The sequence below is a fragment of the Clinocottus analis genome, unplaced genomic scaffold (genome assembly GCF_023055335.1).
Source record: "Clinocottus analis isolate CAN_PGR_092001 unplaced genomic scaffold, fCliAna1.0.p SCAF_15, whole genome shotgun sequence".
Classification (NCBI taxonomy): domain Eukaryota; kingdom Metazoa; phylum Chordata; class Actinopteri; order Perciformes; family Cottidae; genus Clinocottus; species Clinocottus analis.
In genome coordinates this window covers 7777338-7793533 of record NW_027175876.1, presented here as the reverse complement: position 1 = coordinate 7793533, position 16196 = coordinate 7777338, and the positions used below count along the sequence as shown (strand labels likewise).

General features: G+C 43.1%; 1 protein-coding gene across 2 annotated transcripts in view; it reads right to left on the bottom strand.

Moving 5' to 3' along the window:
* LOC137785789 (protein eva-1 homolog C) overlaps nt 1–16196 on the bottom strand; it is a 63870-nt gene that overhangs the window by 31740 nt on the left and 15934 nt on the right. For both annotated transcript variants that reach the window (XM_068577292.1, XM_068577291.1), the window contains exons 2-5: nt 13540–13763; nt 11717–11840; nt 9815–9967; nt 1037–1180 (exon numbers count right to left, since the gene is read on the bottom strand). In XM_068577292.1, the coding sequence (XP_068433393.1) occupies nt 1037–1180; nt 9815–9967; nt 11717–11840; nt 13540–13763 (645 nt within the window). The remainder of the gene's footprint in view (nt 1–1036; nt 1181–9814; nt 9968–11716; nt 11841–13539; nt 13764–16196) is intronic.

Sequence of the window (16196 nt, the reverse complement as noted above, 5' to 3'; positions counted from 1 at the left end):
TGCATACCTCGCACATTTACTGACCCAACTCAGCACCAGAGCTGTTAGGAGAGTTAAGTCGTGTTATCAGTGGCAGATAAGGGAGGTCAGTCAGAGCCGGGCGACTCCATAAACACAGCTGAATGGTTTGTGTGTTCTTGTCTGCACTGACCGGTTGTCTTTGAGATAAAGGATGGATGGTTTCTTGGACAACAGTATTCTGACAAACACACAGGCCTCAGGGTGGTGGGTCTTCAAAACCAGACAATAAACGGGTCATGAAGTGTGAACACAACTTAAGAATTTTGAATTCAGCTCATGTGCAAATTCAAGCATTAAAAGTAGACCCAGAGGGGGGACAGCAGAACATGCAACTCACACACAGAATTTGGTTAATTTACAGTCCTACGAGAGACAATATTATGATTTTCAAGCCCACTGGAGGCGGTCACATATTTTATAAAATCAAAGTTTTAAAATCAAAACTCAAAAATCGCATTGAGCAGTGATCCTGATCTCTGGGTCTATGTGTCAGTGACTTTGCTGGACAGGTTCCAGACCATGGTGCTGATTGATCAATTTCTGTTGCTGGAGGAGTCTGGATAGCGTGTGTGTGTGTGTGTGTGTGTGTGTGTGTGTGTGTGTGTGTGTGTGTGTGTGGGTCAGTGAGTGTCCAAGCAAGGGGTTAATGTATTACAGCCTTGTCAGGATTTGCCCAGAGGTGGGGAACAGATAAAAAGGTAGGACCGTCATTCTCCAGGCGTTAAGTCACGGGACAGACATTGTTTTTTCTTTACCTGATTTAGTGTGACTTGAACATGGAAATTATTTTAAGAAGCTTTGAACTTCGTGTTTGAGACTTGTAGAACAACCTATATAAGTTCACACTAAGCACCTAACAGCATCCTTATCATTCCTTTAATATACATACAGTTCTTCTCTGTGTAACAGAGCCCGTTTTCAAGCTGGAAGTTGTGGAACAGTGAGCTTGAACATCGACCCGCTGATCAGTGAGTGGATATCACCCCCTAGTGGTAGAAAGATCATGGGGACTCACCACAGGTATAGATGACACTGAGGTACTTCCTGGTGCCGGAGTAGCACGGATCTCCAAAGTCTCTGGTGGAGGCTCGAACCAGACAGCTTTTCTTTCCCTGACAGCGGGCGGTCAGAACCTGCAGAGCCACAGACGACTGGCAGTCTGACAGAAAGATGGAGAGGAGGAAGTATTGAATTATTATCAGACATCCAGAGTGAAGGAATAATACAGTTAAGATAGTTATATATATATATTTAGGCAATTTTAACAGAAGGTCAGCCTAAAGGTTATGCTTAAAAGTGTATTTATCCACACAGCAGAGAAATAACCTACTCATTACATCATTATTTACTGAAAACTTTGTCCAAATTGCAACCAAGTCTACATAACTTTATATTACTGAAAGTTTAAATTGCATCTGAGTCTCTAAGGTCACTACAACGACTACTACTGTAGTGTTTGATGAACAAGTGGCACTTTAGGCACAAAAGGACTACATAAGTCTCTGTCAGCTACAAGACACACACACACACACACACACACACACACACACACACACACACACACACACACACACAGGAGGGAACAAGGGACCTTCCCATGAAAGCCTTCTCAGCTCCCCTGGTGGAGCATCATCAGACCCACATACAGAGACTTTACTGGGGCCTCACATTGTCTAAAAGATACCTGATCCAGTGTGTGTGTGTGTGTGTGTGTGTGTGTGTGTGTGTGTGTGTGTGTGTGTGTGTGTGTGTGTGTGTGTGTGTGTGTGCGGAGACCAGGCATCTAGTAATGGTTGTAACTCTCATACATCATCAACAAGCACATGCCAGCTCCTCCAGCTCCTCTGTTCTGCAGCTCTCATCTTCTGGGGGAGTGTGGACGGACAGATGAGGCTCTTTTTCTCACTTCCTTCCTCTCACATTAATAACGGGCCGGAAACTTCAGATTGAATTTTTTAGAGCTAACTTAAAGACATGTGTCTACTGTGTTTGTGTTTTAGGTCAGGGGACAATGTTCATGAGCAGTTTATCTGCACATCATTCTCTTGATTAATCAATGAAATGTTTGGTTTAGAAAACCGGGCGCGTCCAACCTACAGACAAGATTTTACATGCAATTAAGAAAATCGTTGTTGATGAGTTTTCTGGTGTTGACTAATCAATTAATTGACTCATTTCAGCTCTGTCTTGACTTCAACATTGGCAAAGAGGGCGAGAGATAAAGCATTCCATCGTCAAAAGAATCTGTGGTTCAATGCGATAACGTGTTAATAAAGACACCCAACCTGTGGCTGCAAACTCGCTGTTTTAATATTGAACATTTTGTGAACCAAACTTGAACACTGAGCCCAACTCACTCTCGTGGAATCAGTATTTTATGTTCACCTGGTGAACTTCTATAACCCCCAAACTGAGATGTCGGGAGGGCTAATTAAGTCCCAAAGAACATCCCACTTGAGTCTTGTGGGAATGTGGATGGGCCGAGGTTCCACATGGATGACTTCCACAGGTTCCCCACTGCCCATCTAGCCCCTAAAAACAACACTGGGAGATGAGCCTTTGAAAGTGGACACTGGGCCTTTGCAGTGTCTGCCATGGTGGGCCCCAAAGAGAGACATAGATCAGACAGGTAGAGAGAACAAGCTGGTTAAGGCTTGGCTCACACGTCAACAGGCCCCAATGAATTATGGTACAGGTCAAAGGGCAAATGTCCCAGTCAGGAAGTGAAAGAGAGCAATCCAGTGACCACAGTGAGTATTCATTGAACGATGCAAACTGTGCCCTCCCGTCCTATTGGATTACAACAATCATAATCAAGGGCAACGCTTTATTTCCTGGTAATGATTGTGTTTGTGGTGAAGCCAGATCAAAGACCGCCTGTCGAAACCTCCTTCAGAATGTGAACCTGAATCACTGTCTGTCCACTTGGACGCAGTCTGAAGGGGCAACCGGACACTCCCCAGCTGGAGCTGACGCTGGAATTTCAAACCAGCATGTAGTGAGGTGGGAAGCCTGTGGGAACCAGTGAGTGCAACTGGATAACTGGTCAGACGCCTCAAAGATGAGACCGTGCCCACTGTCACTTAAAACACAACTAGATTCATTAATAGAGACTGACATTTCTGAGATACTGCTAGCACTACGATGGATGTTGGTGCTTTGAACGTTTTTTAAGCCACACTGCTCGTCTCAAACAACTAAATGTGGCTGTTTGGTACACCTCTCCCTATACAGACACACCTCTCTTCTTGCTTGTGTTGGTGCAGTAGAAACATGTCTGAAACGTGCCCGCATCAGTTTTCACTACAGCGCAAAATGATATAATCCTGTAATGTGGTTGATAACAGTGTAATTAAAAGGAGGGGGCGTTCATTCAGGCGTGATAAAATGAACAAGTAAATAAAGGACAGAAGCAGCAGCATTGACTGATGGTTGTCATCACCCTCAGCTGAGCATCCTAAACGTGCAAACTGGTGAAATTAGGTCCCTATAAGCCTTATTTTCTGAAAGGTGTAGACTGATAACTAAAGATTATCATTTTCTTAACTAAATGAATACACATTGTATCTATTCAATTTCAGAAAATTGAGAAAAAATTGTGAAAAATTCATGCGATAAGTCGCCACAACTAATTGTTGTTTTATCCAACAGTTACAAAACCCAAAGATACTTAGTTCACTGATCATATCGTCATATATTGATGACATATGACAATAGAAAACATAAAATACTCACATTTGACAAGCTGAAACCAGAAAATATTTAGCATTTTTTCCTGAAAAATAACTTAATTGAGATGCAGCCTCGATTTCACAAATCATTTTTAGACTGTATCATATGTATGCACCTACCGAAGCTCCATTAATTCACCCACAAACACAAACTCACAAGCACATTATTTCATCCTATCTTTCAACCTTTAACTTTGTCACAGTGACTCTTGTCTGTTTCAATGTCTACTATGTGCAGATGCTGCAGCACAATGCCTTATTCGTCTGCCTGATGTGCATTTGCTCTCCCTTTTCTCTTTTCCCTCCCAGAGGGCTCGTTTGAGCTGGTGTGCCACGCTGAAAACCTTCCTGACAAGGGAGGCCACTGACAGACAGGCCCCCATTAGCTGCAGCTTTGATTCTCTGACTGGGTGATTAGTTGAGCAGGGGGCCCATGGAGGATGGAGGTGGGGGGTGGGGATTCAGTGACAGATAAAGATTTCTTGAGACAAGAGGATGGAGACACACATACATGTATTCTTTGTCCACTAGCTCTCCATGCATACATGTGTGTGTGCGTGCACACACATTGCAATGCAGTTTAAAAGAGCATTCCTCAGGGTCTGACCTCCTCTGACTCTCATTAGCGGCTTTAATACAGACAGACAAGCATGCAACAGTCCTCTCTCTCTCTCTCTCTCTCTCTCTCTCTCTCTCTCTTACACACACACACACACACACACACACACACACACACACACACACACACACACACACACACACACACACACACACAGTTGCATGACTATAACCCCTGATACCTCAAACCCTCTACCACCTCCAAGACTGTGCACCCATCTTCTAGTCTCCACCTGCCCGACCACAACAGGCCTCACTATGGTTTAGAGGAGAAGGTCCAGCATCAAGGGGAGCAATGACTGAGGGAAAAGGAGAAGTTTCCTGGACAAACACACACACACACACACACACACACACACACACACACACACACACACACACACACACACACACACACACACACACACTTATTCTCACTCATCATGGCTGATCACAGAAGGAAACATGCATAGAGAATGATAAACAAGAAAACGCAAAAGCAGCTTCCTTAAACGACTCATGGTTGATCACCCACAGCTTCTTAAAGTTACAGGTACCTGAACCGGTGCACTAGTGAGAAACCTCCTGCGTCATCATGCCTGCTTTTGAGGTGTGCGTTGATACGCTGCCATGTGCCAGCAGCTCAGTTTGTCACAGCGATCATCCATCATGCATCTGACTTGCCTTAAAACAAGCATCAGCCTTGGATTACATCCAGTTTCCCAACTTGTAACAACATGATCATACCATGATTTTACAAAGCCACAGTAAGACAATAGCATTGTCCAATGGTAGCTTGTGTGTTGTGAAGGTTATTGCCTTTGAGTTTCTTGCAGCTTGTCACAGAGCGCTTATATTCAGACTAGTTTCTGGGTGTATTATAGGTGCAACATCTGCTAAAAAGACACTCTGAACACATGCAAATACAGACAAAGACATACACACGCACACACAAACACTTATATGTAAACACAGGCAGCGACTTTTCCCGGAAAATCCTCTCGGTGACGCTCCATAAAAATCCTCCAGGTTATCCACCCACGCACACCATTCCTGGAATTTACAAGACAACGGGAGGACAACCAGCACTCGTTTCCTCTTCTACCCTGACTCACCTGAGATACGTATCATTTACTGGGGAAGCTGAAGTCATTGTTGTGGGATTAAAAGTATTTTTGTGACATGATATTTACTTTCTGTGAGGTTTGAGGTTGAAGTGACATGAACATGCCAAATACATCGCTCTCCCACACACACGTGTGCTGTTAAAGTTCTATTCACTCCAACAGGATTTAATTCTACTGTAACATAATGCATTTAAGTATCACAGTGCCAGTCTTAAAGTGTGTTTCTAGGAGGACACACGCGAACACACTTACACAAACACATGCAGAGTTCTCTTCAGCTATGTTTGTAAGTTGACAGCAGGTTTATTCTTAAAACAGTCAGAGTTAAACCCAAGCATGTGTGTTATCACTGACAACACCACTATATATATTCAAACATCACATTACATTTCATTTAGCTGAAATGTAAAGCCCTAAACCTTGCATTAACCTGTTATCCGTGACAACATATGCAGGCGGAAGTTCCTGGTAGCTGGCGTATAAACTTCAGTGTTGTTATTTTAGAAAATTTTGAGGAAAAAAAAGTCACCCAAGAATTCAATGACAGAAATGATTCAGCTTCTGCTAAAGCTGGACTATAGAACAGGTTTAATAAACACACAGAACTGCATTTTATCTAATCTAGTCCAAAACAACACCGACATCCTGCTCCATATCTGCTCTGTATACATCAAAGTCAGATAGAAATGCAGATAGAGTTACAGCGACGCAGCTTGCTCCCTAACAACTGGAACAGAATTCTAAAAGCCAAGCGTTAAATTTGACCTGCAGCTGTGCGTGCTCGGCTTTTAAAAGCTACTGTGATCATATGAGACACCAGTGAGTCCGTGCTCACAGTTTTAAACATGTAGCTGTGGGCTTTCTCTGGAGCAACGACTCAAAAGTGAAAGCGCAATGGCCTGCAAAAAAAGAAAAGTAAAAGAAGCAGTCTGAGACCCTGCATGCCAGGCATGGGGGGCTATTTAGATGTCAAGAGGTGTGTGTGATGGTAATTGGGCAGATGAGAGAGGAGGGCTGAAGCAGGCCCCTTTGCTTTGAGGATTCTCCATTGCCGCCAAAATCTGTCCAACTCCACCACTCCCACCCCACCCTAAAACCAAGGAACAAACGAGATCAAAGAGGTCTTACTGTTGTGCACACATGCCCACTTGTTTTTGTCAATCATAGTTTTCCAGACCTTTGAATTCAACAAGCAATCAGATAGCAGCTTTCTACAGCTCACTCGTGGTAAATATACAGCATAATTCACAACTTAAATACGGTTTGTTGACCACAAAAAGACATCCAGAAGAGGCTTACTTTTCAAACAATGTCGCCATAGCAAGCCACAAAGAAAAATCTACCTCTAGGTGACAGGCAGCTGGTGTTGAATTGCAACCTCAGTTTAAGGATGAAACCTGCTTCGCTGCTGGTGCTGCAACAATTTCCTGTTGCTGCACAGAGTAATGTCTATCTAAATCTATGCTTAGTTCAGCTGGGCAGGTGTCGCCGGCTGTGGGAGTTCGGCTGATAACCTCACACCTCAGGCAGCATGAGGCTGCCAACACGCTGTGGTTTAGGAGATGACTATAGCCCAACTTGTTGGCACATTCAAACTCACATTTAAAGAGACATGACATGTAAATAGATACAAAACAAAACTTCCGCTTAATGCGATGGCCAAGCCCAGAATTATTCAGACACGCACAGCCACAAACACGCGTGTGAGGCACCACAGCACCTCGGGTGAGAGGCCAAATAGAGGGGATAAACGCTGTTTCAAATGATCAACTGTGTGTCTCAGCTGTCACTCAAGACACCCTCACTTCCTGCTCCTGGTGACATGGGAGCCACATCAAAGACAGACCTGACAGGGGAAATCCCACAACGGCACCTCGAGACAGTCTGGAACAGCCTGAGGAGGTGTTTGTGGGTGGTTAGAGTGTGTGTGTGTGTGTGTGTGTGTGTGTGTGTGTGTGTGTGTGTGTGTGTGTGTGTGTGTGTGTGTGTGCAGGTATAATAGGGAGGTAGAAAAAACATGCTGTATAGTGTGTGAATAGAAACAACAAGGCGTGTGTGTACGTCAAAGTGTACAGTTCACGTAAACACGCACAAAGTTCACAGGATTTGACAGTAAATAAGACTTCTTCCCTCTAATCTGGCTTTTGTACAACTGTAACAGTAGAGTGCATTTTCCATCAATGCTGGGAGAACTCGGCTACTGTATTTAATCCTGAGCCTGAAACCAGATATCAGGCCAGCCTTGTCTCACCTACCTCGACATTCCTGGTCCACCTGCAAGCAGAGGAGTGGCGGAGGTTGCGTTAAAGCAGACCTCAATGCTCATGTAGTATACAGTAACACCCACGCTCACACAATGCCATTCTTTATATCTTTCTCTGATTACCCAGTGACTGACGCCAGTGTCAGCCTTTCGACCCCATCCTGTCACCTCTTTGACACACACACACACACACACACACACACACACACACACACACACACACACACACACACGCACACACTTCAGGGCATGTCTGTAGTGCATTGTTGAATTCTGAATTACAACGAATGACATTTTGCCTTTCATTACAACTTTTTTTAACACACAGTAAACTCACACCTGCTCTGGCTACTTATTCACAACCACAAACATCAGTGTACATTTCCTTCTATATGTCAACGAAGCAAGTTAAGGCGGAATAAATGAGCTGCCCAGCAAAGAGGCCAGGGCCACCACAGGAGCTATGGTTATACTCGTACTTGTCATGGATCCAAGCTTAGGGTCATTAACATTCCCCTAAACAAGGGTGAGGGTACATCTGGATATCCCTCACACATGCGCATAAACACAGACACACACATACACACACACACACACACACACACATGCACACACATAAATACTTGGAGGGAATTCAATACTGTCCCTTTTCTACGGGCCAAACTCTGCGCTTTGGATGACGGAGACACCTGATCTGCATTCCACCCCAATCCTCTGGCAATGTGTGTGTGTGTGTGTGTGTGTGCATGTTTGTCTGTGGCTAGCCAAGCTTGAGTGGTAGATCTACATATCTTAATAACAGGATAAAAACATGTTAAATAGTGATATGTTTCTAAAAGTTACGATTATTTGAGTAATTGTAGTGGAACTGCGTAAACGGCTGACATGAAGGATGGGTGACAGTGTTACTTTAAGGCCGCAGAGGAAATGATCAAATCTTACCAAACCACAACAGCTTCTCGAGGCAATATCACCCAAGTCAAAGAAAAGGAATGGAGAGATTTAACGCTCGGCAGAGTTTGAAGTTCTCTTTGTGGCTCTGAGGTGCTCAAGTCCTGACGTGTGAAACTCATCAATAAAACCGCCGGATGGATGCATAATGACTCCTGGCATGTGCTGCTCAGAAAAATCTTGGCAAAAAGAAACAAATCAAAGCCTAGAGTGACCTCAAGCTCCTCTCTCGGAAATCATGAATATGTATAAGAGCGTTAGCAGGACAACGAGACTCATTTTAACATCATGCAAAAGCAAATAGACTGGATTTGCATCCCCAGCTTGCGTCTATATGTAAGAAATCTCATACTGACAATACTGACCTCATACTGAGCCCAAGACTGATGCTCTGAATGGAGAAAATGCTAATAATGTCAACAGTATTAATGATAATATGATTATCACTCACTACAAAACAGCAGCCTGGGACCTGATAGGAATGTCTTGCAGCATTAGAAACCAGGATGATGTCGCACCAGCTACTTGTGGATCCATTAGGTTTGTTAAGACCAAGTCCTTAGTTAGCATGTTTTGCCGCTTAGTAGTTAGTATGTTTCCTTATAGCTAGCCAACTAGCTAACTACTAGCTGCTTCTGCTATCAAACTAGTGACTTACTAAAGAAGTTACACTACAACTAAGTATCCAGAGTCCCGACAAATATCAGTAAAATGTCCCTGTTTTCAACAATCACAACTGAATTGTCCTGGTTTTCGTCATAAATAAAATAATAATATTGTTAGTTTTCAGCGCTTACATTGAGATCATTCATTACGTTCTATCCATCTATAAAAATCACTGTAGCATCACAAGCATCGATAATGCTAACATAACCGCTCATTTGTATTTAAACTTGACGTCATTTGCATACCGTTTAGTAATTTAAAGTATTTGTGTGTTATTTTTGTGAAATGGAATTTCAAATCTTTAGTTTACATCATAATTAAACACAACTGAATTTGTTTTGTGTCAGGTGTTGCCCATATTAGATCTTTTATTCTCTGACTTGACAGTTAGCTCCATGCTCCTCCTGCATAACCTCTTCTCTTGCTACCCTCGGTGTGAGAGTGAGAAGGTGGCTCACCTACTGACGGGGCCCTCCTGTGGTGCAGGGGACACTCCAGGGTGCCCTGTTGAGTTCGACCAAACATGGCGGAGTAAACAGCGATCTGCATACCCCGTTTGCAGCTCAGCCTCATCCTCTCCTCCTCGCAGACCACCTTACTCTTATACTCGTCTGGTGATAGATGGACAGAGCATACATATGTGTTACAAACGATGAAAAGAATATCAATAAAATATCTTTCAATATGATTTGACCCTGGAAACACTACATTAAAGAAAATATTTGAGCTGGTACCAAATCATTCTGTTAACTTCATGCCTTGCCTTGCCAACAAGACATTTCGTTATCCGTTCCCTTTTAATAAGCACTGAAAGCAGAGGACTGACAAAAGGCTTTGTTCAGAGTAAACAGGCAGAGGTAGAGTTGCTCAGTGGACATGTAGAGCCATGCAGAGGCATTCCTCACACACATCCAGCCACAGTGACCTGTGACAGACAGAGCAGCTCCAATGGCCAGCAAATAAAAACACAACAGCAGCCGCCTCCGCGTCCATGTGGGGAGTGGAACAGGAATGCAGAAAGAAGACAGAGGAAGAGAGCAGAGAAAAAGGGGCAGTCCCCAGTTTGTTATATCTCTTAGTGACGGATTCGATCTTGTTCGCTTTTGCTCCCTCCCTTTCTCCTTCACTTCCTCTATCCTACATCTACCTCTCCTTTCAGAGGCAGTGACACCTGTCCGTTGCACCTCACTAACACCCCATGCAGCCTTTCTCTCTTCCTCTAAGAAGTCATTGGTTAAGTGACAGTGAACAAAGATCTGTTGATTGGCCCCGGAGTCCAGTGAAAAAAGGGAAAAGTGGGGAGGGCAGGGGGATCAGTGGATTAATGCCCACTTCTGGTCACTCTAGTGTGAACTGTTGCACAGCTCAGTGCGGCTCGGCTCAGCACAGCACTGAGCCATGAATGGAGACCAGAATCTGGGTGGGATTACTGCACTGTTGTGGCTCCCCTCTGGAGTGATACTCTTAGCTTCCTGGCTCACAGGGAGAGGGATGGAGAAGGATAAAGGGAGAGGCATGCATACATGGTTCTTCTTCTAAATGAAGCAGCAAAGAAAGACTCACAGATACTGTATGCTTCATTTGTTCTATCGCAAAGTAAATTATTGGAGAAATTGTGAGGTCAATTGTGAGGTAAACAATATACCGGTCCCAATTTTTTAAAATTATTTATTCGTAAAAGAAGATTTACATCTTCAGCGGGAACCAATAGGTTTAGAGCAGATTAACACAGACAGGGAAAGGTGGTCGAAAGACAGACTTGTTTTTGGTCTTCGGGTGGGGCTTGTTGATGGTAAGAACAATCTAGAATAAAATAAACTACATTATTCATTCACCAAACTATAGCTAAGTGCAATACTCAAATGGGAAAAAACATGCAGAGGATGCATGTGTGGTTTTTTGTTGTTGTATGAAATGCATTTAAAGGCAGACTAATCAGACCTGACAATTAATAATGACTTTCTCAGGCTTTTCTTCCCAATGTCCATTCTCTGGCACTGCTGCTGTACACAGGGATACAGCAGCACTTTATAACCTCTACACTGTGTTTTTGTACACTTAAAAGTTCAGTTAAAAATGTGTGTGCACCTAAAGTAAATATACATGATATGGAACCAATTTCAGTGGAAATCATCCTTTTTATATTATGGTCATTGTTTGGAAGGAGGAGGTGTACTTCAAAACAACACTAACAGCTCTAATAATAATCTTCTTTTGACTGTTAATAATGTAATTCATTTTGTGTAAATGAAGTGATCCCAGCTCTACCGTGTTTCTGATTGAAAGTGGAGGTGTGCCGCAGCGCAGAGAGAGACAGAAATGTGTGTGACCGTCAAGATACGAGGCGGTGATGGACTTACTAGGTCTGCATTTGTACCAGACAATGAGGTATTTACTGCTGCCAGGACACTGGTCCGTCCCGAACACGCGGCTGTTGACAAGGACTTGACAGTTCCTTCTGTCTTGGCACTCGTCCAGCATTTTCTAAAGAAGGAAAGAGTGACAGAGAGAGGGGGAAGACCAAAGAGAGGTTTAGAGGGAGAACAAAAAGCAACGACGGTGAGACCAACAGCAGGCAAACCTAAAACCACTTCAAACAGGCTGCTCATAGCCATGGGAATAGGGAGGAGAGGAGCAGGTAAGAGAAAGCTCCACTCATTTCCTGGCATCCTTTTGCTTCTCTCGTTTCATCCTCTTTAGCCAGCTGTAACCCAGGTGAGCACATTCCAACAATATAGCTTCTTCGATACTGAACTCCCAGTCGCTGGAGGAATGACTCAATGGATTCTGTCCAGAGCCATCCCCAAAATTAACCGAGAGGAGAAACATTTACTGCAATAGATCACGGATCTATTGTTAATCACATTTTTAATCAAAATCTTTTGTTTTTTTAACTGTTGGTTGCACCAGAAATACATAAATAAATAAAAATTCAAAAATGTAATTTCTTGGAACTGTTATTTGTAACTCATTGGTATGTTATCTAACTATTTAAACATCCACTGGTCCCATTATAGATTATCATTTTACAGTTTTTAAGATGCCCATATCAACTATCACAGACAATATAAATTATACACACTGTAAATACAGTATACATATACAGTACATGTATATATGTATTCAGTATACAATTGTTTGTATTTTACAATTTACAGAACATTGCTTTTCATGCATATTTACAGTATTAATAGCTATTTTCACATACCTGTGAACAGTTTTAGTCCTGTAATCTTTTGTCAAGCTTTGTTATCCAGTCATATTTATTGTATGTGTTCACATACTTGGCGATTTAGATTATTTATGGACATTTCATAGATTAAATAAAGAATGAAAAAAAATATTAGATTGACAGATAATTGAAATGATCATTAGCTTGGGATACCCTTGAAGTAAGCATTTGTATATGGAGACCCACATTTATACTCCGAAACTGGGGGTCACGAACAGGTCGTACGATGGGATTCTTCAGGGTCGCACTAATGTGGGTGGCACAGCAGTCAGTCATTCTCTCACTTCAGCACAATGCACTCTCTGTGTCTGTGCATTCATGGCTGTCCTGTCTATTATGGAAACGGAGGGTGTTCGACGCTAGAAGGCAGGGGGACCAAGAATAAACCAAAGGACCCAATGAATGCTGAACAGGATGTGTTTGTGTGTGTTTGTATTGGTGCTGCAAAGGGAAGGTTTTAGTCCAGCCGCATCCCAATTTAGGAGAGGATGCTGAGGCAAAGACCCCATGAAATCTCTTTGTGTCATGGGAACAAGCATGCTTCCTCTTTAGAGAGTGTAATTTGCCGGAAAACATCCTCACAAAGCATTACATAATCAGTGTGGTCCTCCAAAATATAAGCCATGGCCAATTTTAGCAGTTTTAGAGGACACTTTCTCCCAAAAGGATCTGCAGCAGATATTTGAGTGTGTGTGTGTGTGTGTGTGTGTGTGTGTGTCCATGTGTAAAGAGTGGCCTAACTGAGGGACGAAAGCCAAAAATGGAGAAAGAAAGATTCAAGTCTGGCACAGATGAGACACTGGGGACGGATTTAACAGATCACTACAGAGGCTTAGGAAAACCTTTTAACTTTCGGACCCTTTATACAAAAAATGAAGAAAGCTAACAAAAATGATGACAGCATGATCATGTTCTGACACAACACATGCAGGTGTGAGCTTGGTTACTAACCTGTAGTGAGGTGGACACAGAACAATATCGGTCATCCTCCCAGGCGTTGTACGAATTCATGAGGGCCTGGTAGGTCTGAGGGCACTGTTGGTGGTCAGAGGCGCCTCTCCTTCCATAGAAAGCTGACTGGATGGTGATGGTGGTGCGGGGCGGGCAGCGAACAGACAGGAAGTCTCCGTCACAGGCCTGCTCGGTGTAGTTCCTCAACACTTTGGACAGGTAACCTTTGAGACAGCAAAGTGACAAATGTCATGCACACAACATTAACAATGTCTTGAGCCTTGTATGCGCATCCTGTATGATTTGATTTGACTAAATTGGAACCAATAAGGAGGAAAATGCTCACTTGGCAGATTAAAGCTCTGACCACTGCTTTGCGTTGCCCAAACTAAATGATTGTTTAATCCCTCATTTTATTCTACCATAATATGCAGAGAGGCTTAGCAGCATGCTACGGCTCTTGTGATCTTTTTGTTCGAAAATGGAGTGTTTCCACAGACATTTGCTGGAGCTGCATATACGCATGCCCTGACATATCACTGCTTACATCTAGAAGACACCTCCAGGCCTAGAATAACAAAATAACACAGAAAGGGTGAAGCTGAAGCTTATTTAGCTGTTAGCGTCTGCCCTCCAGTCATGGCTGTGGAACATACACTTATCTGCTTGATATTAAAAAATGTCTGCCAAGAATGATTTTTAAAGCCTGACATTATTACACTTTCTCCTACCAGGATACAGTGCACACATACCTCCTCGCTGGGCTTTTTCCAAAGATTTGCAAAAGAGATCCGAGAGCTTTCTGAGAACGCTACCACTAAAAAGGGACCTAAAGCCTCAAGCCTATTCAGATAGAATGGAGCGGCCTTTCTGAATGCTTTTATCTGCAATTTGTATTAGTATGTCGCCAGTAACTTTATGGACTTGTAGCACACAACCAGCTGGTATCAAACCTGTCAATACAATTATTGTATAAACCATATAATGGAACAAGCTCCGCGTGAACTTTCGTTTAACCTTAGAGGTTGCTTCAAATCACATAAAAGCTCTCATTCTTTTAAAAAACTGAAGTCTCTTGACTAATTCTCCCTTCCTATTAAGAGTCTTCGAGAGCTGCCAGTCAACTTGTCAGTCACGCAGGAGAACTGAACCCATCACAAAGCCACCATTGACATTCCAGCCACTGAGGAGGAAACCACAGATAAAGGAGTGAGCTCATCCACCGGGCACTGTCTTTCTGAACTTATCTGGAACGTGTATCTGCTAGCTGACAGACAAACGCTTTTCTTTAAGTCTTAGCTATACTCAAATGTCTCTATCTAGGTCACTGTAAATAAATCAAACTCATACTGAGACAATTCAAAGAAATACAATCATTTGGACACATTTATCAGCTGAAAACAACTTCCAAAGCGAGCTGCGGCTTCCTTCCATAAGTGCTCTGCAAACACATTTAGAGAGATGTAAACACACGCACACAGACACTCGCTAAGTGGACACACTGTGATCCCATTATCAGTATTTGGCTAGTGTTTGGGTTGGGAAGAGGAAATAACAGCGTTCTCTAACACACGTACAGACACACATTGTCCCCTTATCTCCATGGCCACAGTTAAAAGAAGGAAGGGAAACAAGAGACATTCTCCGGCTTTGAAAGGCCGGCCTCTCTAAATAGAGATGGTTATTAAACCACCATTGCTCACAGTAACAGGTTTCCACCTGTAGCCGGGTTGTGAAAATGGAGAACAGGTGCACAAGCGATCCTATTTTAAAATGATCAGTATGTGAACTAGATATAGTTTCCGGCTTTGCATTACAGCTCATTTGTTTTGAATACCTGTATTTATTCATGTGATTCAATCTAGGCCATATGCATCATTAAAACTATAGAAATTAGAACCCTGAAATAAGATTTTTTTTATATGAATATGTAGGTATTCAGATTTAAATAATGAAAATGTTTCCTTTATACGACTCAATGTGTGAATGACCCAATTTAACATGATTTTTTAAGGGCTATCAAATTTAGAAATTGCCCTTATGACGTCACATATTTAAATGTTTATTCTTTCTTTCAGTCGTGTGGACTTAACTCGTTTCTCTCCCTCCCACAGTGATCTCCGGCTCACACACAGGTCTGCCACATTCCACACAGGGTGAGAAGGAACTTGGCATTCCCCCTGGCAGTGAGACCACACACACACACACACACACACACACACACACACACACACGTATAAAAACATCAACACAAACAAAGTAGGGACAAGCCGCGCCGCTTAGCTCTTGAGGCCAGGGTGTGTGGTGCACTAGGGTAACAGTATCACATTATTCAGGCCGGTTCTTGGCAAAGCTCCCGTACCATGAGAGACCACGGGTTTGTGCAGCGCTGCAGTTACACTGAGCCACGGGCACAGTGGTGTAACCATGGAAATGGCCGAGGTTATGAAGAGGGTGAAACGGAGAGGGATGAAGGTGGATGACTGAATTCGCACAGGCCACTCGGAGAAGGAGTTTCTTCCAGAGAGGAATCATTGAGCACCAAAAACACACAGAAACGCCTTCCTGCGCCCTACAAAGTGGGATTGTGGGTAAAAGCAAACAGATTATCTCACACAAACCCTCAGGTGCTTTCTAAAGAATCCATTTCTCTTCTT